Source organism: Phalacrocorax aristotelis, chromosome Z (assembly GCF_949628215.1).
Source record: "Phalacrocorax aristotelis chromosome Z, bGulAri2.1, whole genome shotgun sequence".
NCBI lineage: Eukaryota > Metazoa > Chordata > Aves > Suliformes > Phalacrocoracidae > Phalacrocorax > Phalacrocorax aristotelis.
Window position 1 is genome coordinate 35,379,001 of NC_134311.1, and position 24,965 is coordinate 35,403,965.

The 24,965-nt window shown below is 35.1% G+C and overlaps 1 protein-coding gene across 1 annotated transcript in view; it reads left to right on the forward strand.

Annotated features, from left to right (window-relative positions):
* The window catches only part of CNTNAP4 (contactin associated protein family member 4), a 240,911-nt gene extending 224,040 nt beyond the window's left edge, over window positions 1–16,871 (forward strand). The window contains exons 21-24 of the mRNA XM_075079004.1: window positions 638–725; window positions 10,004–10,222; window positions 10,589–10,660; window positions 13,392–16,871. Of these exons, the coding sequence (XP_074935105.1) occupies window positions 638–725; window positions 10,004–10,222; window positions 10,589–10,660; window positions 13,392–13,585 (573 nt within the window). The 3' untranslated portion in view covers window positions 13,586–16,871. The remainder of the gene's footprint in view (window positions 1–637; window positions 726–10,003; window positions 10,223–10,588; window positions 10,661–13,391) is intronic.
* The last annotated feature ends 8,094 nt before the right edge of the window (window positions 16,872–24,965 follow it).

Genomic DNA, 24,965 nt, shown 5'->3' on the forward strand with positions numbered 1-24,965 from the left:
TTTGTCTAACTTCCTTCAGTCTATTTTACTTCAAAGGAATGTGACTATTAGGGAAAATATTTTTGGGTTTTTTTGTGGAAATTGGATGATAAAAGAGAAGTATTTGGTTTGCTAATAGTAGATACTAACATGTAAAGAAGTCTTAATTTTTTTAAAATAAAATTTAAAAACCCTGGATATTACAAGTTAGTATTTTGAGGTTAAAGCTGAGTTTGCTTTATTATGCATCGGTACAAGGCTTGAAGGCAAGTAGTTCTAGAGGTACCCTGGGAGGCAAAACATTTACAGTATAATATTCGATCTTTATGAACTAATTGTTGAGTCCCTTTTTTAATGAAAAGAGCCTTTTTTATGTTTTTGAAGGTTTACCATTTTTATTCATCTTACAGATGAAAAAGGAGGGATCAGCCAAATCAATAAGATAAATAACGGCTTATTAAGTGGGATGCTTAAGAAGTATCACAGCTACAATCAGTGATCTGAGGAAGTTGATCATCTATTAGTTTTTATGCTATAACTAACAAATGCTTCCTTCAGCTCCTTTTATTTTTAACCTTGATCTTATCTGCTTTTTTGCAAACTTTGACTAATATCTCTTTTATTATTCTACTTTGTTCTTCACCACACCATTCTGCAGGTTAACCAAAATGAAAGAATGAAGTTTATTCTATCTTCAGGCACAGAATTCAATGCAATCAAGTCTCTCACACTTGGCAAAATTTTGGGTAAGTGGAACAACACAGGGTTTTCTAAAATATAGATCAAAATGTCATCATGGCACATAAAAAATAATAACCCTAATCTCATTGAAAGTCATTTGTTTTCTTGGATTTAATTAGACACTGAGTCACATTCAAGGTAAAAACTTAAGTCTTGTTGAAATACAAATATAATCATGGAAAGTGTTTCCTGAAAAATGATCAAGTGGGTTCCATTAAAAATAATTTCACACTTCTCTCTCTCATTTTGCAATCAAGCACCACTTTTTCTTTTACTCTCAGAAAAAATAAATCACTGTGGAATCATACACAAAGACCATAGAATGCTATTAATCATGTACCGTATTTGAAAAATTTTATTTGATTACATTTTGATGTAAATAGTTAGGGATAAGGTAATGTAAGCAAAAACTTTGTTGGAGTTACTTTTTAAAAAGAAAACAAATTAAAAAATTATTTTAAAAACAAGTTAAGCTATGACAAAATGTTTTGTCTAGCCATGATTCATCAAAAGCTATTTCTCCGTAGTAATGATCAAAATGGAATTTACCTATCTACAATTACTATTTTGTCAATATTTTTAAAAGAAAATAACCTGAACTAAAATTCTCAAGATATTATTACTTTCATAGCTGTCAAATTGGGAGAACTCAGCAATAGAGAAAGATGTGATGCTGGTGAAAAATTAAAGGCTATTTCTCTTTCCTCTAAAGTAATTTAAAGTCTGTGGTGCTACATTCCCATAGCAACTAAAGGTCCATTTGTGTATTCCTCCCCTAATAACACTTTTTGTCACAACAATATGAAAACAGAGCTGGTATATGTTGAGATATATGGTAACTAATTCCACACTGACCTTTCCACCATTTTGTAGTTAGATCGGTTATTTTCACCCTTCCATAAGTGGTCTTGGGCTAAAAGTAGAATAAATAGATTTACCAAAATATGGATTATTGGAATAGATTATATCTATGTTTATGGATCTTAAATGTTTATAATTTCATTTGGCACACAGGTTATCACCATTACTGAAAGCAATTATGTTTATTTTTAATAAAAATAATTTTTTAACAGAAATTATGAACCATGTTCCAAAACAAAATCCAGCAAGTTAACTGCTTCCCTTTCTAACTCTTTAGTGCTTGAACATTGAGCCAGTAACCTGCCTGCAAAGGAGTGGTGGTTTCCCATATATTAAAAATCTCTTCAAGTAAGCTAAAATGTTAAAAAGGTTTTTTGTAGAAATTAATTCAGAAAACTGTGATATGTGACACAGAAGAAATTGAGTTTTCATCTCAACTTAGCATAGACGATATATTACTTTATCTTGCTCCCCCAGGCTTATAGGAAATATTTACATATTTATATAATGCCTACCCTAAACCAGAAGATTGAAGAAGTGTTTTCTTCACATTCGGTTGTATGTAGTTTAGTTTAGAGGAGTTTGATTACTAGGTGCCTAAGGTACCCCTCCAGGATCTATATATCCACCACTTTTTATATAGTACCTTTGGGTATATCGTAACAGCTTTGGTAAATCAATGTTTCTCCCATTGTAACAGACCCAGAAATACTTTTCTGGCTATGACAGTAGAAAACACTGTTATGTTTTCCCAAAGAATCTCCTATTGACAAACAAAACATTATCTGAAATAGGCCATCATGCCACTGAGTGAGAGGCACTGAGTCTCCACTAGTTACTGTCTGACCTCTATCTACATTCAAATCATGTAAATCCAAAACAAATTGTATATTAAATTAGATTTCTACTCTATTCTGAGTAAAATTAGAGTTTAACTGTCACAAATATATATGCATATATGCACACATACACAAAAACCACTTTCAAATATACCCTCTTCTATATGTAATCTTGGCTAGGAAAAAGGACTTAATGAAATCTTCAGTTCAATTTCACAACAGAGAAGCATAATTAAGATGATTTCTGACCTATCATTGTTTAGAAAAATAGATATGCAAGTGGATTAATTCAGAAAGATTTGAATGTAATATTTCAAGTGTAGTTAATTTAATATGTTATTGTATAAGATCATAGAATCACAGAATGGTTTGAGTTGGAAGGGACCTTGAAGTCTTGTTTTAACCCCCCTGCCATGGGCAGTGATATCCTTCACTAGATCAGATTGCTCAAAACCTCATACAATCTGGTCTTGAATACTTCCAATCATGGGGCATCCCCAAATTCTTGGAGCAACCTGTTCCAGTGTCTTACCCAAAAAAAACAACCCAAAACTCCAAACAAAAAAAAAAAAATATTTTCCTTATGTCTAATCTACATCTACCCTCTTTGAATTTGAAACTCTTACCCTTCGTCCTGTCATAAAAACCCATCTTTCTTATAGGCTGCCTTTATGGATTGAAAGCCTGCCTTAAGGTCTCCCTAAAGCCTTCTCTTACAGACTGGACAACCCCAACTCTCTCAGTCATTCTTCATAGGAGAGGTGTTCCAGCCTCTGACCATGTTTGTGGACCTCCTCTAGACCTGTTCTAATGGGTTCATGTCCGTCTTTTGCTGGGAACCCCAGAGCTGGGTGCAGTACTCCAGGTTGGGTCTCACTAGAGTGGAGTGGAGGGGCAGAATCACTTCCAACAACCCGCTGGCCGTTGAGCACAAGATACAATTTCCTTTCTGGGCTGCAAGCGCACATTGCCATATCATATCCAGTTTGTCATCCACCAGTATCCCTGAAGTCCTTCTCTGCAGGGCTGCTCTCAATCCCTTCATCCCCCAGCCTGTATTGATATCAGGGGTTGACCTGACCCAGGTGCAGGACCTTGCACTTGGCATTGTTGAATTTCATGAGCTTCACATTGGCCCACCCCCTAAAGCTGCCAAGGACCCTTTGGATGCCATCAAATGTATCACCCATCTTAGCATCGCCCACAGACTTGCTGAGGATGCACTCAATCCTACTATGTCATTAATAAAGATATTGAACAGTACCAGTCCCAGCATGGACTGCTGAGGGCCACCATTTGTTACTGATCACTGTTTAGACATTGAGCAGATGCATGCAACTATTTGGATAAGGCCATCCAGCTAATTCCTTATCCATCAAATAGATGGTTGTGATTTTAAATTCTGAGAGTGTTATTTAGAATAGATGGAAGAATAATTTTGAATAGATAATAAAATGCATACAGTGATAATTGTTTCATAATTATGGTAACCAAATGCTAAGCAGCTTAAAATATATTAAATAATGAAATTTAAAGATCGTATTTCTAGACTTTAAAATCAAATCCCAGTTTTTGTTCAGTTGTGATTGTTTGGAAGAGTCTCAGTGTAGCTGATCTGTTTTCTTACTTGAAAAATAACTGAAGACCTCTAACATAAACAGAAATGAATATTACCTTTGAAATGTAAATTTTTTTTGTAGAACTCACAGTACAGAAAAGAACTGGTATGCAGATATGCACAAACAATGGAAAGGAGAATGATCATTCAAGCATAACTTTAAACCAATATTAGCTCAAATATAAACTACTAAAAGAAAATGCTTTAAAATATTTCAAAACCCCACAAATTGGTGATAAAACTGAATCAGGAATTTATAATGTTTTGAAATGTAGTAGTCTATTGCATTCACACACACATATGCGTAATACTACAATAACCAGTAGAGAATTAAAGGTTTTGTTATCTCTGTTATGAAATTCTATATCAAAGCTTGCATCAATTTACTGAAAAATGTATCTGATGCAATGTAATGAAGTGTACATTTTAAAGAAAACAGCAGTCTCTTTTGATCAGGAACAACATTGTCTCTTCCAAAGAAATCACACTGTTACAAAAGTTCAGAGGTGGGTATTTCTTCAGTTATAGAATGGCTTTGCATCATCATAATGTGAAGCATCGAGTTGCAATCACCAGTAGGGGCACTCATCCCAGTTTTGCTCTGTTTACAGAATCTGTCCTGAAGAAAACATATTTCTGTCCCTTTCAAAGGAGAGATGCTATTGAAAAGCTGCTGTTTCTTTTATAAATTTGACTGGTTTGGGTCCTGATTCCTGTAAAGTCATGTCTTGAGATGGAAGGAGACTTTGTGAAGGCAGTGGAAAATATTCATGAGTGTTAGCTGCAGTGAAGAGGTCTAAACTGAAGAAGGAGTAACAAAACATGAAATGTATTTCTTGTACTTTGAAATGTTGTTCAGGAAAAACCCACAAGTTTTAAAGTAGGCCAGAAAGCTATGGATTTTTAAAGAAATATCTTCAGCTGGAGAAGTACTTGTCTGAGCTCTTCTGCAGTTGTGCAAAGCTCAGTTTCTTGCTGAAAGCAAATCTGAGAGTTAGCTGCTGAACTAGTTTTGAATTCCCAGGGAAAAAAAAAAGTTCTATGTTCTTCCTAACTTCCCAGAACCTAAGCCTTCCAATTTAAAGACTGCTGAATTTATTTCATGCAATGTTGTGATGAAATAGTCCGGGAGCTAGGTTGTTTTGGGACTCATCAAAATATGTGAAGGTTAAATTGTGAGGGAAAAGAGAAGCAGCACACTCATCCGCAGTGTTCATAGGAAACAAACCAAAGGGCTCCATATGTTTTTGTTTTCCTTCTGAGAAAATACTTTATCTCAAAGCACCCCACACTGAAAGAAGGCTGTAGAAATCTCTTTTTTTACAGCAACTCACTGAGGAAGTAATTTACTTCCACTGAGTAAAGCCACATTTGCCCAGGACAGTTTCCTAGCCTTCCCCAGGGTGATTTTTTTCTTCACTGAGAGTTGTTAACATTTCCATGCCAACTGTGTTAAAGTTAGGTTTTCAGCAAGATTTACTTAGGTCTGATTTATACTCAAAGTTTCTCCAGCTTAACAGAATGTGTGATTTTTAAGCTAATTCACTTAAACAAAGCTATCACACTGAATATAGACATTTCCAACAATGTTAAAATTGGTTACTTCAGTAATAAATAAAAAGAAATTTTCACAGGACTCTTACTAAGAAGGACTAAGTTAAACCAGTAAAATATTTTGTACCCACATATGAAATGGAATATTTGTGTATTCAAACAATTCTATTCTATTTGTTCTTTCTTATATTGGTTTATTTTTCTCTGAAATCATAAGATTGCATAATAGTTCTGTATTTATGGGAATATCTTTAACAATAATTAATAATTGCACAGCTTGCTTAAGGGCTTTATTTATTATAGTTTTATTGCTAAAGGAATGATGGAAATGCAAAACTCTCATTGTGCTCCACTGATATGTAAAAATATAATGATAATTCAAATTGCTAATTTGAAAATAAACCTTTTTAAACAATAATGTCTAGGTACTCCCAAAAAAGTACTGCAGTGAAGCATATTCTAGATAATAGTTGCTTTAAAAATGTCCATTTATTTCTATGCAGCTTTTTCCACTATATGAATTTGGGAATTCATATAGTAATAAAATATTTAAATTCAAACTTTAAAAAATGGTTTAGAAAAGCTTTTAATATAAGTTTGCTGGTATAAAAAATGCATTTTTATGCAGCTTGCACCATTTATAGTACATAAAATTGTACTCTAGAATATTTACATGAAACCATTTTTTTTTTAAATTAGAATTTTAATTTAGTCACTCAAGCTTGTCAAGGTTTAATTCCAATGCAGAAGCTTTTCAGGATAATTATTTGGGAAGGAGAAATTTTCGATAGTCTTACAATCTTGGACAAAATGCTAGTATTTAAAAAATCAATATTCAGGGAGTTAATGGAAATACTTTAGTTTGATGAAATAATTCCATTGACAAAATATTTGCCTTCTAATGTTTTATTTTAAAATATTTTTTCTACTCAATCTCAACAGTGTGACAAATGACAGTTCCACAAATAACACCCACTTGTGATTCCTGTTTGATGGACCTTTACAGTTGAAAAAGCAGTAAAAAGTCTCAGTGACAGAACTATCTATTACTTCCTGTTAATCAAATTGCTTTCTTTACTGGCAATTTTTTCAGCAATAAACTGTTGAAACAAGTAACAAATTAAGGCAAAGGAGACTAGGCCATTTTGGAGTGTTTTTAAAGGATATGGGTTCATACATAAAAATCAGAAAAATAATTGTTTAATTACATTTTTTCAGTAATTTATCTCCTCCTGGTCACTTCAATCTGAATCATAAGTAAATTTCAGTAAAATAGCATTGTATGTCTTCATATAAAAAAAAAAAACTAACAGCGTATCAGTATTTATGAGGTCACATATTAACCACAGGGGGAAAATATCCCCAAACAACAAACCATATATGATTCCACTAAAATCAATGGGTGTATAGATGTAATTGGGTTTAATTGTAATATGCACTTTTAATGCAAAAAGCCTGGCCACCATAAAATTTTCATACCAAAATGGGCCTGTTGCACAAATGTGAGGTTTTGTGGCAGTCCACTGCAGGCACAATGTTAGTACCTCCAGCCGGTAGTTTAACTGTGAAAGTCAAATGTGCATTAATTTTTGATAGTGAGCAGATTCATGGAATAATAGAGTCATATAATATTTCAAGTGGGAAGGGACCCATAAGGATCACCAAGTCCAACTGCACCTCTCTCTCCACCGCCCCCCTTGAGGAAGTTGTAGGCTGCCATGACGTCACCCTTGAGCCTTCTCTTCTCCAACCTGAACAAAACAAGTGACCTCAGCCACTCCTCATGAATCTTGCCTTCAAGAACTTTCAATATCTTGGTCACCCTCCTCTGGACACACTCTAATAACTTGATGGCCTTCTCATATCAAGGTGCCCAAAACTGCACAGAGTACTCAAAGTGGGGCTGCACCAGTGTAGTGTAGAGTGGGACAATCACTTCCATTGACCAGCTAGCTATGGCTGCTTGATGTACCCCAGAACACAGTTGGCCTTTTTGGCTGCCTGGGTACACTGTTGACTCATATTCAATTTAGCATCAGCCCAAACCCCCAGATCTCTTTCCATGGGGTGCTCTCCTGCCTCCCATCCCCCAGTTCATATATATAACCAGGATTATCTCATCCCAGGTGTGGAATCCAGCACTCACTCTTGTTAAGTTTCATACAGTTGGTGATTGCCCAGCTCACTACTCTATCCAGATCTCTCTGATGGTGTCTTTACCCTCGAGGGAGTCCACAACTCCTCTTCATTTAGTATCATCAGCAAACTTAGTTTATGTACATCAAATTTCTGCATCCAGATCATTTATTAAAAACACTGAAGAGCACCAGCCCTACAGCTGATAACCCTGGATAACCCCACTGGTGACTGGCTATCAGCCTGATGCAACCACATTTATTATAACTCTTTAAGCCCCACCCATTAGCCAATAATTCACCCAACATATTATGGACTAATTTTAAAACAAGGTAATATTATACAGGAAAATTGGACATGAAAAATTTTGAAATCTTCAACATCATAAAAGCAGAAAGGTCAAGCTAGTCTTTTGATTGCACAGTTCTTATCTAAAAATATTCTACCAGGATCTGTGTGTTTGCTGACTTTCAGTATTACTTCACAGAGGAAAAATTGTTGAAGCAGAATTCAAAAAAGAGGGTTATTGAGTTTATGTTTTGCTTTTGCTTTTTGAAGAAGGCAATGTAGGAGGAGTAATTTTAAATTTACTTGCTGAACAAATTTGAGTACATTTAACAAATGAATTGCTATAAAGATGTTTAAGGATGCATAACTGCTGTTTATTATAAAATACAGTCTCTGATAAACAACTTGTGTGTGTGTGATTTTCAGTCAGTTAAATTTTACTTAAGCACTAAAGCAGAGAACGGTTTCTTCCCTAAACCTTATCACTTCTACCAGCGATATATCTTGATCTAATAAGAAGTTTTACTCTCTCCCAGCAGTATTTTCTAATTAATGTGTCAAGTGAACTCTATGGATTTTGAATAACTAATTTCCTTTCAAATTATACACATACTATATCTACGAAGTGTTTTGAATAGGAAACTAGAATATAATAGAAAATGCTTCACTTCTGAAGTTTTTTATCTTACTGATAGTTAGACATATATTTTTTTTTTACAAGGGGGTTTGGACATTTTTTTCTTGCCACGTCAAGTTAGTCTTTTTCTTAAGACACCTAGATATAGCAGATCCTGCAGTGCAGTGAGGTTATCATCAGAAGCAGTGTACGCTACAGACAGAAAAGAGGCAGTTAGACAGTCAATATTTTACATAATCCATCAGTGTAGGTCATCAGATTCTTGACTGACATCCACCTATCTAATCATACATCGTCATTGCAATAAGCAATGAGAGTAGTTGAGGAAAATGCTGGTGTGCTATTTTGCAACATCCTACCAAAACACATTAGCCCAATTTGCACTATTAACCTAATTGTAGTGAGGAACTCATTGTATGCTGGTATTTAATATTGTTATGGTAGCCATTGTAGAGATCACAAGGTCATTCATGGGCTCTAGGATAAGTTGAAGGTAGAAATGAATGAGATTAAGTTCCCATTTTATTTGCACAAAACTTGAAAACTTACTTCCCTTAAGACTTGTCTTTGAATAATTAGTACTTCCAGAGTTTTTGCTTGAATTAAAACTGTCAGAGTAAATAAACTGTTTTCCATTTCCGAAGCAGTGCATTAGGGAGCATTAGCTGGTGAATAAATAGTTCTGATAGAGTACATACATTCAGAAAGACAGCTCAAGAGAGTAAGAGGGAGGGTTTTATCTTCCTTTATTTTTTCCCTCCTGTTAGTGGGAAAGATAATGGTATCATGTTTAAAACGTATATTAAATTGGAACAACATTCATTTTTTAGAATTTCACAGAAAATGTCTTGATGGATATCCAGGATCTGCGGTCTTGAGAGAGTTTTTGTTTTGACAGAGTTGATGGTGATGGGATGGAGTAGATATATGAATCTGTGGAAGGAATATGATCCACTAATATAGATATTTATGAAAAGAAATCTAACAAAATATGTATTTTTCATGAATGCATGTTTCACCTTATCTTTCTGCAGAATGAAAAAGTGTTCCATTTTAACTTAAATATTTTAGTTACATTTGAATCTTTTTGCTTTGGAACTTCCTATGGTTAAGTTAAAAGCATTTCCCTCAGCAGACTAGCAACTGCCATCTGTTTAAAAAAAGGGTTGAATGTATCTGACTCTCTTTTCATTAAAGACAGACAAGAAAGGAATTCAGTGAATCTACATATGTTGCTGTAACTCAAATATACTCAGAGGAACAGAGGTTAATTATTCATTTATTCTTCTGTCACTTTATTTTGTACATTTGCACTATGATTAATTGTGTTCTGTTCCTTTTGATTAACAGAAAACAGTGATGTAGATGAGGAGACTATGAAGGCAAACTCTCAGGGGTTTATTGGATGTCTCTCTTCAGTGCAGTTCAACCACATTGCTCCTTTGAAGGCTGCACTGCACCACAGCAGCTCAGCCCCCGTCATTGTAAAGGGGCGCTTCATTGAATCCAACTGTGGTACTTTAACTGGAGCTGACTCAACATCAAGTGAAACAACACATTCATTTGCAGGTAGCATATGGTTATCACTTTTTCTGATCTCTGAAGCAAAATCTAAATAGAGTACTCATGACCTGAATCACAACTGTCTGTTTGTTTTTTTTTTTTCCCCATGTGGGTTAATACCTCAGGAGTAGTTTGAAAATAATTCTCTTTTATATGTACTTACTTCCTTTCCTCTAGCCTTTGTCTTTTCCTCTGAGTGTTTACATTTTTCTCTTTATTTCTGCAAAGTATCATCTACATCACTATTATTCTTTGCATGTTTACAGACTCATACTACTGACACTGTACCATACTATACATGAGTTGTAACCACATGAGATTTCCTTGAAAACCCTTCTATTTGTCTGTCACTTTCCCTTTTTTCTGCTGCAGATCACTCTGGACCAATAGATGAGGGAGAGCCCTTAGCCAATGCAATCAGAAGTGACTCTGCAATTATTGGAGGTAATAGGGACTATAACAACTCCATGGGAACCTTTTTTTTCCTAATCACTGTGAGTTTTTCAATGCTGAAGTAAGGTCAGTTTAGTTTCATGTGCATAAGGAAACTAGTAAAAAGTCTTCATTTTATCATAAGTGGTAGACAGAATAAAATCAAGCATTGTTTTAAAATGCAATAAATAACTCTCATATTTTCTTATTACATAAATTGATGCCATCAATGTTTCTATACATTGGAACATTCTGCTGAAACACAAGATACTAAACATTTTCCAACTTGCCTAATGTTAGTGCCTATGGCTTAAAAAAGTACTTGGATATGTTGTGACAAATACCATATGTTTTAGAAAGAACAATTTTTCCTCCTTGACTTTGCCAAAAAATTACATTTTGCTACACAGTCAAGTTCAAAATCTTCTTTAATAGAGCTGAGCAACACAGATTTTTCTTGAGAAAATGGGGTCTAACACTTCCTGAATCAATCCTTTGACAGACTGAGGCAAGTTTCATCCTGGTTCCGCATTTGGAAAGCAATGTATTCTTGGACAGGCTATCACTTGCATTGATTTAACAGCCTAAAAATAAAATGCATGGTACAATAATAATAAGAATAACTGTTGGTTTGAATTACCTTTTATCCTCCATTTTATCACTCATTCTTTTGGCCACTTTTATCAGCTGAAATAGAACTACAAATAATCCTCCACAAACTTTTTCAAAACCCTTATTTTTAACACAGGAATAGAGGAAGAACCATGTACAGTTCAATTGCTCCTAAAGTGAACATGTTGACAGTCCTTTTACTTTTTTGCCTATCAGAACAAATATGGTATAAAGCTTAGGACAGACATCTTGTGCTTAAAGTACAGGACTGATAATCAGGATATACAGGTTCCATTACTGTGTCTTTCTGACTGACTGTCCTTAAATAAGGGTCCATCTCTGTTGTAGTGGGGAAGCCTACAAGTTCTGTATCTTTAGCAGGAACTAAGAGTACTCAAGTGGCCCTTAACAGGGAGAGTTTGGGATTGGGGACCCTCAGGAGAATTTCAGTTCCTGTCATGGGTATTGGAGCAAGTGTTGGTTCAGTTTTTTTCATTCAAGGAATAGTATTGCCTCTTGTGACAATCTTCCCCTGTGAGAATTTCTGGTGGTATTTCTTCTCTTGGGAGGAGGTGAGGGAAGGAAACTTCTCTTCATTCATGAAGATGGTATATTTGCAGTATAATTCACTGTTTCAATTCCTATTAGTTACTTTAACAGAAAGAGGGTGGGGGAGGGGAAAAGTCATTCCCTTCGTCTTTTAAATTCTGAATAGGTGTCCTTTCTAAGGGTTTTAAAAGCCTCAGCAGACAAATGTCATAGTGGGATTTAGCAGAATAAAGCTGCCAGGGCTCCTCACTGATGATAAAAGCATTTAGGTCTGTGGAAGGTGGAGTTAAGATAAGAACCTGCAGTCACCTGGGTGTCTGCCATTTAAATAATGCTACCCGCTATGGTCAGTGCCTGCCAACAGCACACTGCATGGTCAGTAATTTTTAACATGGTAGTGCTAAAGATACTAAAATAAGAAGTAATAAAACCTAGAAACTTGCTTACTTGTAAAGTGATACTTATGTCTGTATACTTTTATACGCACAAACTTTGATAATTTGCATTCAGTAAGGTCAGAATTTTAAAATATGTTTTCTGAGCTCTTCTACATGTCTAACTATGTCAAAAATTACTTTTCTGTTTCAAAAGATAAGTATTATTTTACATAAGTATCTGTACATAACAATCACTCTAAGTCATAGGGCATGTAGTGTTGGGGATTTTTAAGTGTGCTAACAACAAAGTCAGATTTGAACTTCGAGCTACAACAGTTACAGTCTTTTTAAAATAATAATAACCTCACGATTTTATTGTTATTAAACACATTTGGCAATACACACTTATAATTTTTTTACTGCTTAACTAGGTTTGTTTAAAAGTCAAAGTAAAGCAAGCTGTACAACATTCAGTAAAAGCTTAATGTTAAATGCTCTTAAATGAGTATAACTCATATTTGTACCAATTCAGCTACCTCAGACAAGGCAAGTTTATAGACAAGCCCTTACAGGGGACGTGACTGTGAAACAAAGGAAAACTGTTCTATTTAATCTAAACAAGAACAAGGTTTACTACGATTATAGAGTCTATTCCAGTGAAGAAGATACCACACAGAAAAAGTTTAGTTTCCTACCATTAAGGATGGCTGCTTATATTACAGAATGAAAAAATGACAAGTGCTGAATTTTGGATGGTGTGGTTTTACTTATAGTGCTGAGGGACTATGTATTTTTATTTCTCTTGCAGTAGTGTCCAAGTTATGCAGCAGATTGTTCCTTCATCTAGTACAGCTGAGCCACTGCATTACAACTGTTTCACAGACTGTTTAGTGCTTTTTTCCTCTCTGCAGCCTAGTCTTGCTTTCTGCCTCTTTGACAAGCACTTTCTACTTCCCTTCTGTTTCATTTCTCCTCAAATTCGATGTGTCACATTTCAGTGTGCAAAATTTCAAAACAATCACCTTGAAGCTTATACTACATTGCTGTTTCTGGTTTGAAAGCAGCTATGGCTTCTTATTTCTCAGGATTCCCCAAAACCTACTTCATTATATGATGGAGTCATTCCTTCTTCGTCCCGCCCTCTGGTCCATGAGTTATGATTTGTCTATCCCCTCTCTTGACTTTGTTCTCTTTTCTTCTCCTAGGTGTGATAGCAGTTGTGATATTCATCCTACTTTGCATCACTGCCATAGCCATACGCATTTATAAAAAAAAAGGCATATACTCAAAAAATGAGGCAAAAGGATCTGAAAATGAAGATAGTGCTGAATCTGCACTGAAAAGTGAGCTCAGCATGCAAAACACAGCCAATGAAAATCAAAAGGAGTACTTCTTCTGATTGGCGTTCATGATTTAATTTAATATAATGATGTGACAGTCTGACTTTCTCACTAAATCAGGGGCTCTCAATGGACAGAAAAAGCTCTTGCACTTGATAGTAAATGCAATGGATTTGAGACTTATTATACTGCATATGTCCAGTCTCAGTGATTGCTATAGGGGGCCTCTTTAAATTACATGTATTCCTTAGCTATTATACTGTAAATGCATTTTATGTAACAGTGAATTAGATATTGTAACCAATTTTATTGTTGGTAGTTTCCGACTGTTCTGATGTGACCTTCTACAACTGAATTTTAACGTACATACTGAATATGATTTTTGAATGGGAAAATTGTTATGAAGTTATTCCTATCCTTTTCTTTAAAATATGATTCTGGAATTTTGTTCAAGATGAAAGGTGGATTCTAATACCTTGTGTTACTAAAGAAATTCTTCTGTGTTGCATTACAGTGATCCCTCTTACTTCTTCAAACTGAAAATGCCTTTTGAAATGTTGTTGGCTGGTGTCAGCATCTGCATGTGAGCCATGTGTCCAAAACAAACTCTACTTCTTTCCTCTGGGATGTGACCAATGTCATCACTATCCCTAGTCAAGTGTAGCAGGACTTAAAACTGAAGGTTTCGATGTGTTGAAATGCTATAAAATCTCTTGCTATAGGTTTTCACTTATGTTCAAGTAATGGCACCAAAAGACTCACACACATTCTAGGCATTTTAAACAAAATTGGGATCATGAAAGCAAGACATTTGCTTGAAAAGATCAAGCAATATATTAATAATAGTTAAATTATCATGAGTGAAAACACCAAAAGATGATCAAGGTTATTGTCCCTGGAGACTAGGAATGCTTGTTCTCTCAAGAAGTAATGATATGTGCACTATCTGGGATGTAGTCTCTGAATAACATCATATCTACAATCTGCTCCAGACCTTGAGATTAACTTGTTCTAAATTATAGATATTATTTATGATTATTATGACAATAGAAGTAGGACATTTAGAGTCTAGTACAGTGGTTGCTGCTTGAATACATTTGTTCTTCACCCTTAATATTATCTACTATACCTCTGTGAGATAACGTCTGATTATATCACTCAAAATTAAATAGGTGCTTACTATCCTGACAAAGTAAATGAGAGCTGTCTATGATGTTATATAGTCAAATTATCAGACATGAAGGGTAAGTTTAAGTTGTCTAAACAGGAGATTGTAAGGTGGTTTTAGACACCATAGAGTATCTGAAATACCCATGTGGCCTGATCACAAGTCCTAGGGAAGGTATATGTCTTTTGGAAGAGATGTCTGGGAATTCAGTAGAATACCCCAAAGCATCAAAAATGGCACTAGATAACAATATTTAGATAACTGACCCCCACACAAAGGATTTTTTGTTTTTCCCCAGACAGAAGACTATGTGTCTAGACCTTGGGTCTGGGAAAAGAGTCAGGAATTCTGTGCCCTGTAGGCTTGAGTTTAAAATTTAAACATCTTTCAGAATTGGTTTATATCTGCTCCCATTGAAAGCAGTGATAACAGTCATTGCTTTTCTCCTCTTTCAGTGAGAAGAATCAAAGCTAGACCCTAGGCTGTGAAGTTTAGAAAATGTTTATCATAGATGCCCAAGAACATTATAAAGACATGAAAACCTGACATGGTGTGCCAAAAATTTTAATATGTAAATATTTTTACATAAATGGTAGTTGTAAATATAAACGCCCACCAGTCTCTTTTAAAGCTTATTTTCTTCCACCAGTCTTTACTTTCTATTTTCAGAATTGTACAGTTCCGTTTCTGCTTCATCCTGTACAGTTTTACTTCATTTCTAGAAACAATATTTTTCTCTTTTTTTTGGTACCTGGAGGCTCTTCCATCAGAAATTGTTATGATTAAGATGCACTTCTTTCTTGTTCGTCTCATTTTTGCGATTCTGCATGCATCTCTGGTAGATTAATCATACTGAGAAACCAAGATCAAGAACTGGGTATCCATGTTGTGTATATGTTAGTGTGTTCACTGATACAGTTTGGTCCATGACAATAAGTCACTTTAGAAAGGACAGAACAAGGTGAAGGAAAGATACTGGACTGTTCCCTATAAATGATATGGATGAAAATACCCTGGTTTGTGGATGGGGAGTGGAGGAGATGTAAGCCTCACCTGGGTCATGAGAAGACGACCTTGAATTGTTACATTTGCTGCTTTGGACCCTCTGAGTTTGCTAGTTACTTTAAATTGAAAATTATTACTCCTTTTCTGGGGTCTGACCTAAGTTACACTGAATTCAAGAGGAGTCCTTCCATGGACTTCTCTGTAACTCAAACCCTCCGCATCGCAATAGGCTTTCCAATCCTGTAATAGATATTTCAGTGTCCACCCTTTCGTGTGACATATCCACAAATCTATCAGCAGTGATAAGTCCCAGTCAACTCCATTTTTATCACTGTGAGATGTAGTAACTATGTGGGACAAAACTTGTATGGTGGTGTTGATTATAATATATTAGATCACCAAAATGGACATTTTGATTGAATGATAAAAGGCAGACTATTCATATGAGAGTTATCCATACACTAACCTAATAAAATCTAAACAGTACCTACACCAGGACAAGTTGGAAGTATGCAAACCTAACTTTTCAATCACTTGCTTTTACTTTTATTTCCTTGTTAATTATTATTGTGTGTCTTGATGGAGAGAAAGGTCTCTTCCTTTTGTTTTCTTGCAAAAGAATAATTATTTTATTTCCCTATTCCTTAGAATTTTTAAAAGAAGCAGGAAGGAAAAAGCTGAGTAAACACCCTATTTTACAGACTAACTAAATAAGAGGGGGGAGGGTATGAAAGTATGCGTGAATGGCACATTATTTCATTCAAAGATCTTTTAAAGGCATATTATTATGTGAAAGGTTCTAAGGGGAAGAGCAGAAACTGGTTTTGTTGAATGCACATCTATCTGCAGGTTTGTAGCATAAAATAATTACATCTTTCTGAAGATGCAAATGCCCATTTTCATTTGTAGGAAGTTTGATCATATATTTGTTACCCAAATTTGAAATATACAAGTTCATAGTCAATAAAGCAGCATTTTCCATTACTTGCTGCATTTCCATGGATACAAAAATGGTGGCACTGAAGCGTGCTGAGACATCATACAACATTGTGCTGTCCCTTTTTTGATTCTCTGTTCCACTGTATGACCTTTCACCACTCTGTTAATAAACACTTTTTAAAATAAAGTGAGGAGAATATTTTTTTAAAAAAATTTGTATTAAAAAGTTTAAAACTGACAACAATATACTGATTTTTTTTAAACAGTAAAAATATGTAGAAGTGCACATAAAATATTGGTGAGTGTGGTTATTTATAGATATTAATAAGTGTTAATGTACCAAATTTAATATGCATCGACATATTGTCCATGGCAAATATATTTTTTCTTAAGTACATTAGAAAAAAAATAGCAGCATGTATGCTGGTACATTTTTAAAAGTGTTTGTAGGCACTAGCTACAAAGGGCTTATAATTATTTATGTACTCAACATTTAGCATACGAACATGATTTAATTAGGTTTTGGGGAAATATTTTCCAACATATCCACTGTTGTGTAGATGAATATGTAATAAGCTAAAGGCACAACTTAACATGAAATGTACTAACAGTCAAAAGAAATTTACCATACCATTATTCATGGAAGTGGCTTACAAGGAAAAAAGCATGTAAATGACAAAACAGACAGAATTCCTGGGAGGAATCGGCTGCATAGATTAAAGTACACATATTTAGATTTAAATGCCAGAAAACCTGCAGCTCCAGTGTTAGATAAAATCAGAAGATGCAACTATTGCAGGTCAGTAGAGGACTGATAGGAAAATATCTCATTGAAATAAAATTAATTACCCTGAGAAGTAATTGTAACAGTTTACTCTCAAGGAAGAGTTGTAGCTGTATAAGCCATGTGATGTCACAGGGAAAAGTGTTCTTTGTAACACAAAAACATTTCCTAAATCGGAAAACTTAATGCTGAAAAAGCACATGCCCTAGTCATTGGGGTGCAATGGCCGTTCTGTGGAGTAAGCATGCAGAATGCTCCATAATTTTATCAAATTGAGCTCCTAACTCTGCAGCCAAAAGTGGAAATGAATCCATACTGTTTCTGATAATTTAATGAGATTGTGCATCATCAATAAGGAATAAAAATTAAAAATCCTACTGAAACTAGAGCTGAATTAAAAAGGTACATGTAAGAAGGTGCTGAAGAAATTTCAGTGTTTTTTTGAAGTCTACACAAGAACGTGCTTAAAATAGGATGGAAAAGAAAGGAAATTCCCTTTAAATTTACTCTTTTCAGAATCTTTTTTCAGGCTTTTTGGTGGTGGTGGGAAGGAAGGGTTTAATGGGTTTGTATACAGGAAGTGTTAAACATGCTATTATGAGAAACAGAAACAAAAAAACAAAGGTGTTTATAGTCTGTGTTTTGCTAAGAAGCCATGATTATCCTCATTTTTGAAGGGCTGTCTGAAAAGTAATTTTTGACAAGAATAGGCACTGTTCTTTGGATATGTTGTCCAAACCTCTTAATCTTTGATCTTACCATTGTTAAGAAAGGAATCAAATGTCACAACTGCAATGTGGGGAGATGCATGCCTTTCCTTCAAGCACTGATATAAAATCTCATTTAATTTTATATGAATTTTTAACTTCCACCTATGATGACATTCTGAAGTTTTTAACATTTCATATAAATAACACTGAATAAATCATGCCTAAAGTCCTTATTAAATAGCATGGTAAATCCACAGTAAAAATCTCCATAAGTATGTGAGTAAACATGCATGCACTCACATACACATGTAAATGACCTATGTTGTCAGAGCTAAGGTTCTTTAGGCTTTATCATTTTCTTTTTATTACATCAAATACTGAAAAACAGTCCAGATTCAGAAACGCCACCACCCCTAATGTTGGGAAAATATCCAACTCATTTCACAAAACATTTTAAAATTTCACAGGGTTTTTTCAATAAAAAAAAATTAAAGATTAAAGCTTGCAGTTTCTTCCAGAACAGTAAGAGGTAGAGAACCAGACTGCTCATGGGAAGAGAAGAGGTTATAGTATCACTCACATAGAGAAAGTGTTGTAGTAGATGCCTTCTTTTTTTTTCCTGGTTTTTTTCTTTTTTTTCTTTTTTCTTTTCCCTAGTTACATTCAGGGCTTGAGAAATCATTTGACTGATAGAAAAATAAAGTGTTGTTTCACACACATACACAAATCACTACATTGAACAGGATATTTTAGCTACTGTTTAAAACGTGTCTTGGAAAAACACTAAACAATTAATCTTTTAACCAGCTAATATGTCCTTTACCAATTACCTTGAAGTGTATTTCTCCCAGTCAGGCTTTTAGGAAGCATCAGGACTCATGGCTTCAGATTAAGCGAGGAAGTGAGCATCAGTGAAACACACCTAAATCTGCAGAAAAGAAAGAGCTACCCAAAATCTTTCTGAAGTCCAAGAAAATTAAAGAGGAATTGTCAATGGGTTACATCAGATTTCACAAGCGTGCATTTGTTACCAAGTACCTAGTGATAACAGCATGAGAAGAACTATGAAAATAATACATATTTTATTCAGCAAACCAACGGGTGCCAGATAGGACATGGTAACCTTTGTATATTATACTTTTTGATATAACATAGTCCTTGGGTCTTCTAACTTATTCTGATATATGCAAGACCTTACTATTTCAAATACAATGTAATCTTTTTGGAGCCTATGAACTGATGATTTTTTGTTTTGAAAAGCAGAAGTGCCTTGCAAGCCATTTATGAGGCCAATGTTAATTTAACTGAAAGCAGCCATCATAAAATCTAGATTAAAAAAGTGAAGGTAGCAAAACCATCCCTCACTACAAAATATAAATTCAGCAATGGGCACCTGTTTGTAAATTCTTTAAGTAATTAACAGATTTTTAGCATGCTTCTCCAGTAACAGAAGTGTGCGGATTGAGAAGCCCAATAATATCTATCACACCCCTAAGTCTATGGCCATGGAAAAAGCCATTAACCTCCATTTGCACAATAGGGAGAATATACTGAAGTTTTGACTAGCTTGCTTTATTAACAATTGTGAAGCCCTTTGAAGATGAAAGCCTTTTAAAAATGGACAGCATCAAAATAGAAATGAGATTCTATCTTTTATTTAGCAAATAATATTATGAAAAGTAACATTAATTATCTGTATTTATTTTAATACAGTTATTTCAGGAGATTGTCCTTTTTCTTTCAGTCAGAAATAATAACATTTTCATGTTCTTTCATGCATAAAGATAGAGTGATACATGAATAAAGAGGGGAAAACCAGACCTCTGACTATTTGGTGTAGTATAGATTTGATTGCACATCTTCTTTTATCAGGATATTAGAGCCCAGAACATTTTCATCTAACTAGATAGGTAATAGTTGAAGTAAACAAGATAGCTGTCATATAGATAAACACAAAACATGGATTATAACACCACATCAACTTTCTTAGAAAATGTCTCCTGCTAATTGATTAACTTAAAGGGAACATCATGTATATGTTTAAGTGTAATTGCTGGTTCCTTCTTAGTAGCTTTGGCTCTTTCATTAATTCTATTTGCTGCTATTTTTAGTTACCACAGAGTTATTCTTCTAACCACCAGTAACTGCTAGGCTTACTATATTTTACTTTTTAGATGACAGGATAAAAAATTTATTCTCTTCTAATACTTTTATATGTATTTCACATATAAATATTCCTTATCTGGATAAAATAATACAGTGTATTTATTGACATGCATGTTCTATATGAAGTAGCAAATCTGAAAGTTTGGGGTTTGAGTTAGGTTTTTGTGGGGTTTGTTTTTTTGGAGGGTGTGTGTGCTTTTTTTTATTGTTGGTTTTATTTTTGTTTGTTTGTGTTTTTTGTATGCCTCCCCCCAAGTAAACAATGAGGGAGATATTACTTCTAGCTTAATCACATACTGGCTGTGAAAGAATTATTTTAGAAAGGTGCTCGAGGATGTTAATATTTTATTTTAAAAACTATAGACACTCTTAGTAGGAAAACATTCAGAATTTTTCAGTAGTTGCAGATACTCTCTTTTCTAATTGAAAAATTTAGTAAACACTACTTATATATGCCTCTCTTTTCTAATTGAAAATACTAGTAAACACTCCTTATATGGGATAACATTTTTATTCCACCACATTCAATGGCACTAGAAATAGAGGTTCACACCATCTCAGAAAGAGTAACTACTCAGTCATGGTCCTCTCACCACGGAAAATAAAAAATTTTACCTGCAAAATAATTTGATATTAACAGATAGGGTCAGGAAGTCCTTTAGCAGTTACTGCAAAACATACAGGGCCTTATCCTTGCACAGAAAAAACTTGTCATGAAATTAATATTTAAATGGATTGTTTAGTGTTGTGATCTGTAAGCCAGAAACTCATACTGGAATTGTTGGTGTGTTGCTATGATTTTGTCTCTGTGATGTTCAGGTTCATATTATGTGCATCTCTAATTAAAAGTAATTTTTCATTAATTCATGTCATAAACATAAAAGTGCTATGTTTCAGGTGTCTTACAGATAAATTCTTCTAGAAAGTAGCAGTTAAGTATATAATAGGATTTTAAAAATATGTCATATATTCCTTTACATTACACTTTGATGAAGTTCATTTATTTCTACAGAAAATACTGTGATGGGTTTATGATTTATCCCCAGAACACATAATGGGAATAAAAGGGCAAAATTCATAGGAAAGGCAAAGAATATACAACAGGATTTTTTCTTTGTCGATAAAGTTGTGTTTATAAAGTCCTGAAATTTTGTTTTTATGATACTCTTGTACAGCTATTTTTCAATTCATATAAAGTGTTTATTTGGGATCACGTTATCAAGCACATCTCCTTTAAATCATTTCTTTTTAAAAAACAAGCTAACAGCAATTTAAGTTTCAAGCTAATATCTAGCTCTTTTCCTCAATAAAGTATTTCAATCTGGAAACTAAGCACAGCATGAAATATCTAGTGTGCACCTTCTCTCTGCAAAATAATAGTAATAATTAACAGTCCCCTGAAATAATAAGATCTTTGAGTGTCTAGAGTTGCCTTGACAGTCTTATTTTATGATTACAAGTAAACCTATTTAGTTAGAATCTAATTAGGAAAGCATTAGTAAATGCTTGTTATCCAGTGCTCTAAAATGGTTAAGTGCTACATTTAAGAAATGAAATGTTTTTTAAATGAGTCAAATAATGCATATTATGGTAGTAATGCTGCCCTTGCTGTACCTGCATGCCCGCTGTGGCACTTACTAGTGATTAACAGTCATTTCTCCATTACCAGATTCACTTTAGAGTTCTGTAGTATACTGTAACATCCTTAAAAGCTAAATCTGTTTGCAGTAAATATGTCTTATTGCTTCACACTAGCCTTTTTTGCATCATCCAGGAATTTCCCTAAGTTTTGCACCAGTGTTATTCTGATAGTCATGTAACTAATGGACAATTTATGACTGTCATTACGTATATGGTTCATGCAATAGAGGTTGCTTTTCCATTAGGTGGCTCTTGTACCTTCAGTTAGCTCACAATAGGTCAGGTCTGTGAGTATTCCCCTGCACTGTCAGGCAGCACGGCTGTCCTATTTCTGTCTTGCTGAACTGGGTCCTGACAAACTGTGTGCGTTTCAGTGCCCCTGGGCTGAATTCCTGGGAAAAAAAAACCTTGCACCGTCTTTGGTGCACGGGTCTCCCAGTCACCACATGATCCATTCTAGCTGACCAGACATCACTAGGCCATAGCAATTCTCTGCAGTTTTAACCCCAGCTGGAAGCTGGGAGGACATGTGCATACTGCTCTTTCTAGAGGACATAGTGCTGCAAGGCCACCTTCCAGCAGCCACATAGGGATATACCTAGCCTGGACACTTTTTCTTACTACATGCTAAGTAAAAAGAATAAGAAAGTCAAGGCTGGCAACTTCTGCTCAGGCCCCAGAAAGGAGGCACATGACCTGACAAGCTGTCAGCAGGGGGGCTGCAGTGAAGGCTGTGACCAACAATGACCTGGTCTGCCCAGGGAGTTGAAGGGGGAAGGTGCAAAGAAGGAGCAGGAGTTGATGGTTTGTCCTCCTGTTGGTGGGGAAAAAAGGAGCAACATGACCTTTGGTACACTGTTTGAAGGCATTTCTAGGAGAAAAAAAAAAAAAAGAACTACATACCTCAGCTGAGAACAGCTCTCTCCCTATAATTCACAACCAGTAGAGGCAGAGCAATGATGCAATACAGCCTCTTCTGAGCATGTGACACAGTAAGTACAGTACATTTGGTGGGAAAATTATAGTTCCCTTACCACCTTGAACTTCCAGACTGGGACTGTATCTTCTAAGAAATCTGTGTGTGATGTTCGCTATTCATTGGATTAGGTCAACAGCCTTACAGCTACTTACCTCCTGCTGAGCACTGACTGAGACATCTCACTCAAAACTGTTGACTTTTGATCCAGGAGACAAATGTCAGGCAGCACCTGGCTCTACTCCAGAGACAGAAACATGAGGCAAAAAAATGATACCTCATAATGCCTTAAGAATGTTCTCCCAGAAGTCAGTTATCCTCCCTTAGACAGGGTAAACAATATTTTCAAAAACATTTATGTTGATTGAGGGAGCAGGTACTTGTTTGGCATTCTCACAAAATCCCTAAACAATCAGTTTGCAGAATGGTTGAGATTGGAAGGGACCTCTAGAGGTCTTTCGGTCCAAGATTTGGTCTTTGGTCAAGCAGGGCCACCTAAAATCGACTGTCCAGGACCATGTCCAGATGGCTTTTGAATGTCTCCAAGGATGGAGACTACACTACCTCTTTGGACAACCTCTGTCAGTGCTGAGTCATCCTCACAGTAAAAAAAAAAAGTGTTTCCTGATGTTCAGGAATAAATTCCCATGTATCAGTTTGTGCCCAATGGCTCTTATCCTGTCACTGGGCAGCACTTCTTTACACCCTCGCTTCAGGCATTTGAATACATGGATGACATCCACCCTGAGTCTTCTTTTCTCCAGGCTGAACCGTCCCAGTTCTCTCAGTCTTTTCTTTTGGGAGGGATCTCCAGTGCCTTAATGATTTTCATGGTCCTTTTCTGGACTCTCTAATTCTGAGGAGACTGGGAAGGATAATCTCCCTCAACCTGCTGGCAATAGTGGTTTTCCCTGCAGCATGGGCATGTTGCTGGCTCATGTTCAACCTGGAGTCCACCAAGGCCCTCAGGTCATTTTCTGCAAAGCCACTTTCGAGCTGGATGACTCCCAGCTTATACTGGTGCATGGGTTTATTCCTTCCCAAGAATGGAGTTTGTATCCATAAACTGGTCATGAAAATTTATTAGATATTTTGAAAATAACACCGTTAACATTATAAACACCATTAATCTGCCAAATTTCTTCAGAAGGTATAAAATGTATCTGCCAGTACTTCTCCTTATTGTTGTTCAAGGCAATGCCTAGTGCAGATTGTTTTACTTTACTCAAAAAGGCAAATTCAATTTACTGTAACCAGAGCCTATATAAATATCTAACTAGGCTATATAAAAAACAGTATTTCAGCAAAAGCAATCAAAAGAGATGCAGTAATCATTAGATTTCACAGACATCTTTGGTTTGTTCTGTTTTTTGTTTTGACTGTGATCAGATCTCTAACCTTTTATTTTCTTTAAAATGGGAGCTTCTCATTAGTAGTGATGTGCCTGCAAAAGATGTAGGGAACAGCATTTGTCAAATGGCCACTACCTTTTTTCTTTATGTAGGTTCTAGATGTCAGGCTTTCTGTCACCAGTAGCTATTAAAATAGATCTATGACAATGACAAACTAAAGCATATCACATACTATTGCTTTTTTTCAGTATAATTTGTAAAAATGTTTGTCTTGCTGTAAAGTCTTGATTGAGTTAGTGAATACTTTGCATATATCAAATTTTATGGCATTGTTTCAATATAATATAAAATTATATAGGCCACAATGAAAGGAAAAGTGGATTAAAAGCTAAGAGAAAGCCCTTTTGAAAATAATCAGAGCAATATGTAATAATAGACTGTCAAATATCTAAATATGTCTAGCATAGTCTCGGTACCATAAGGTCAAAGAACAAAAGACTTTGAAATAGATAATCAACACTCTAACAAGTTTCAAGATTCTATTCTTTTTTAAAAATAATATCTATTTTAAACAGTCAATCATATCATTTTTCTAAAAACCTGGCATAACAGAAACATAAACTGTCCAGCACAATGTAAGTAGTTGGTGGTACAGTTGATATATGTACAGAGTTAAGGAGATTAGTATATCTGATGGC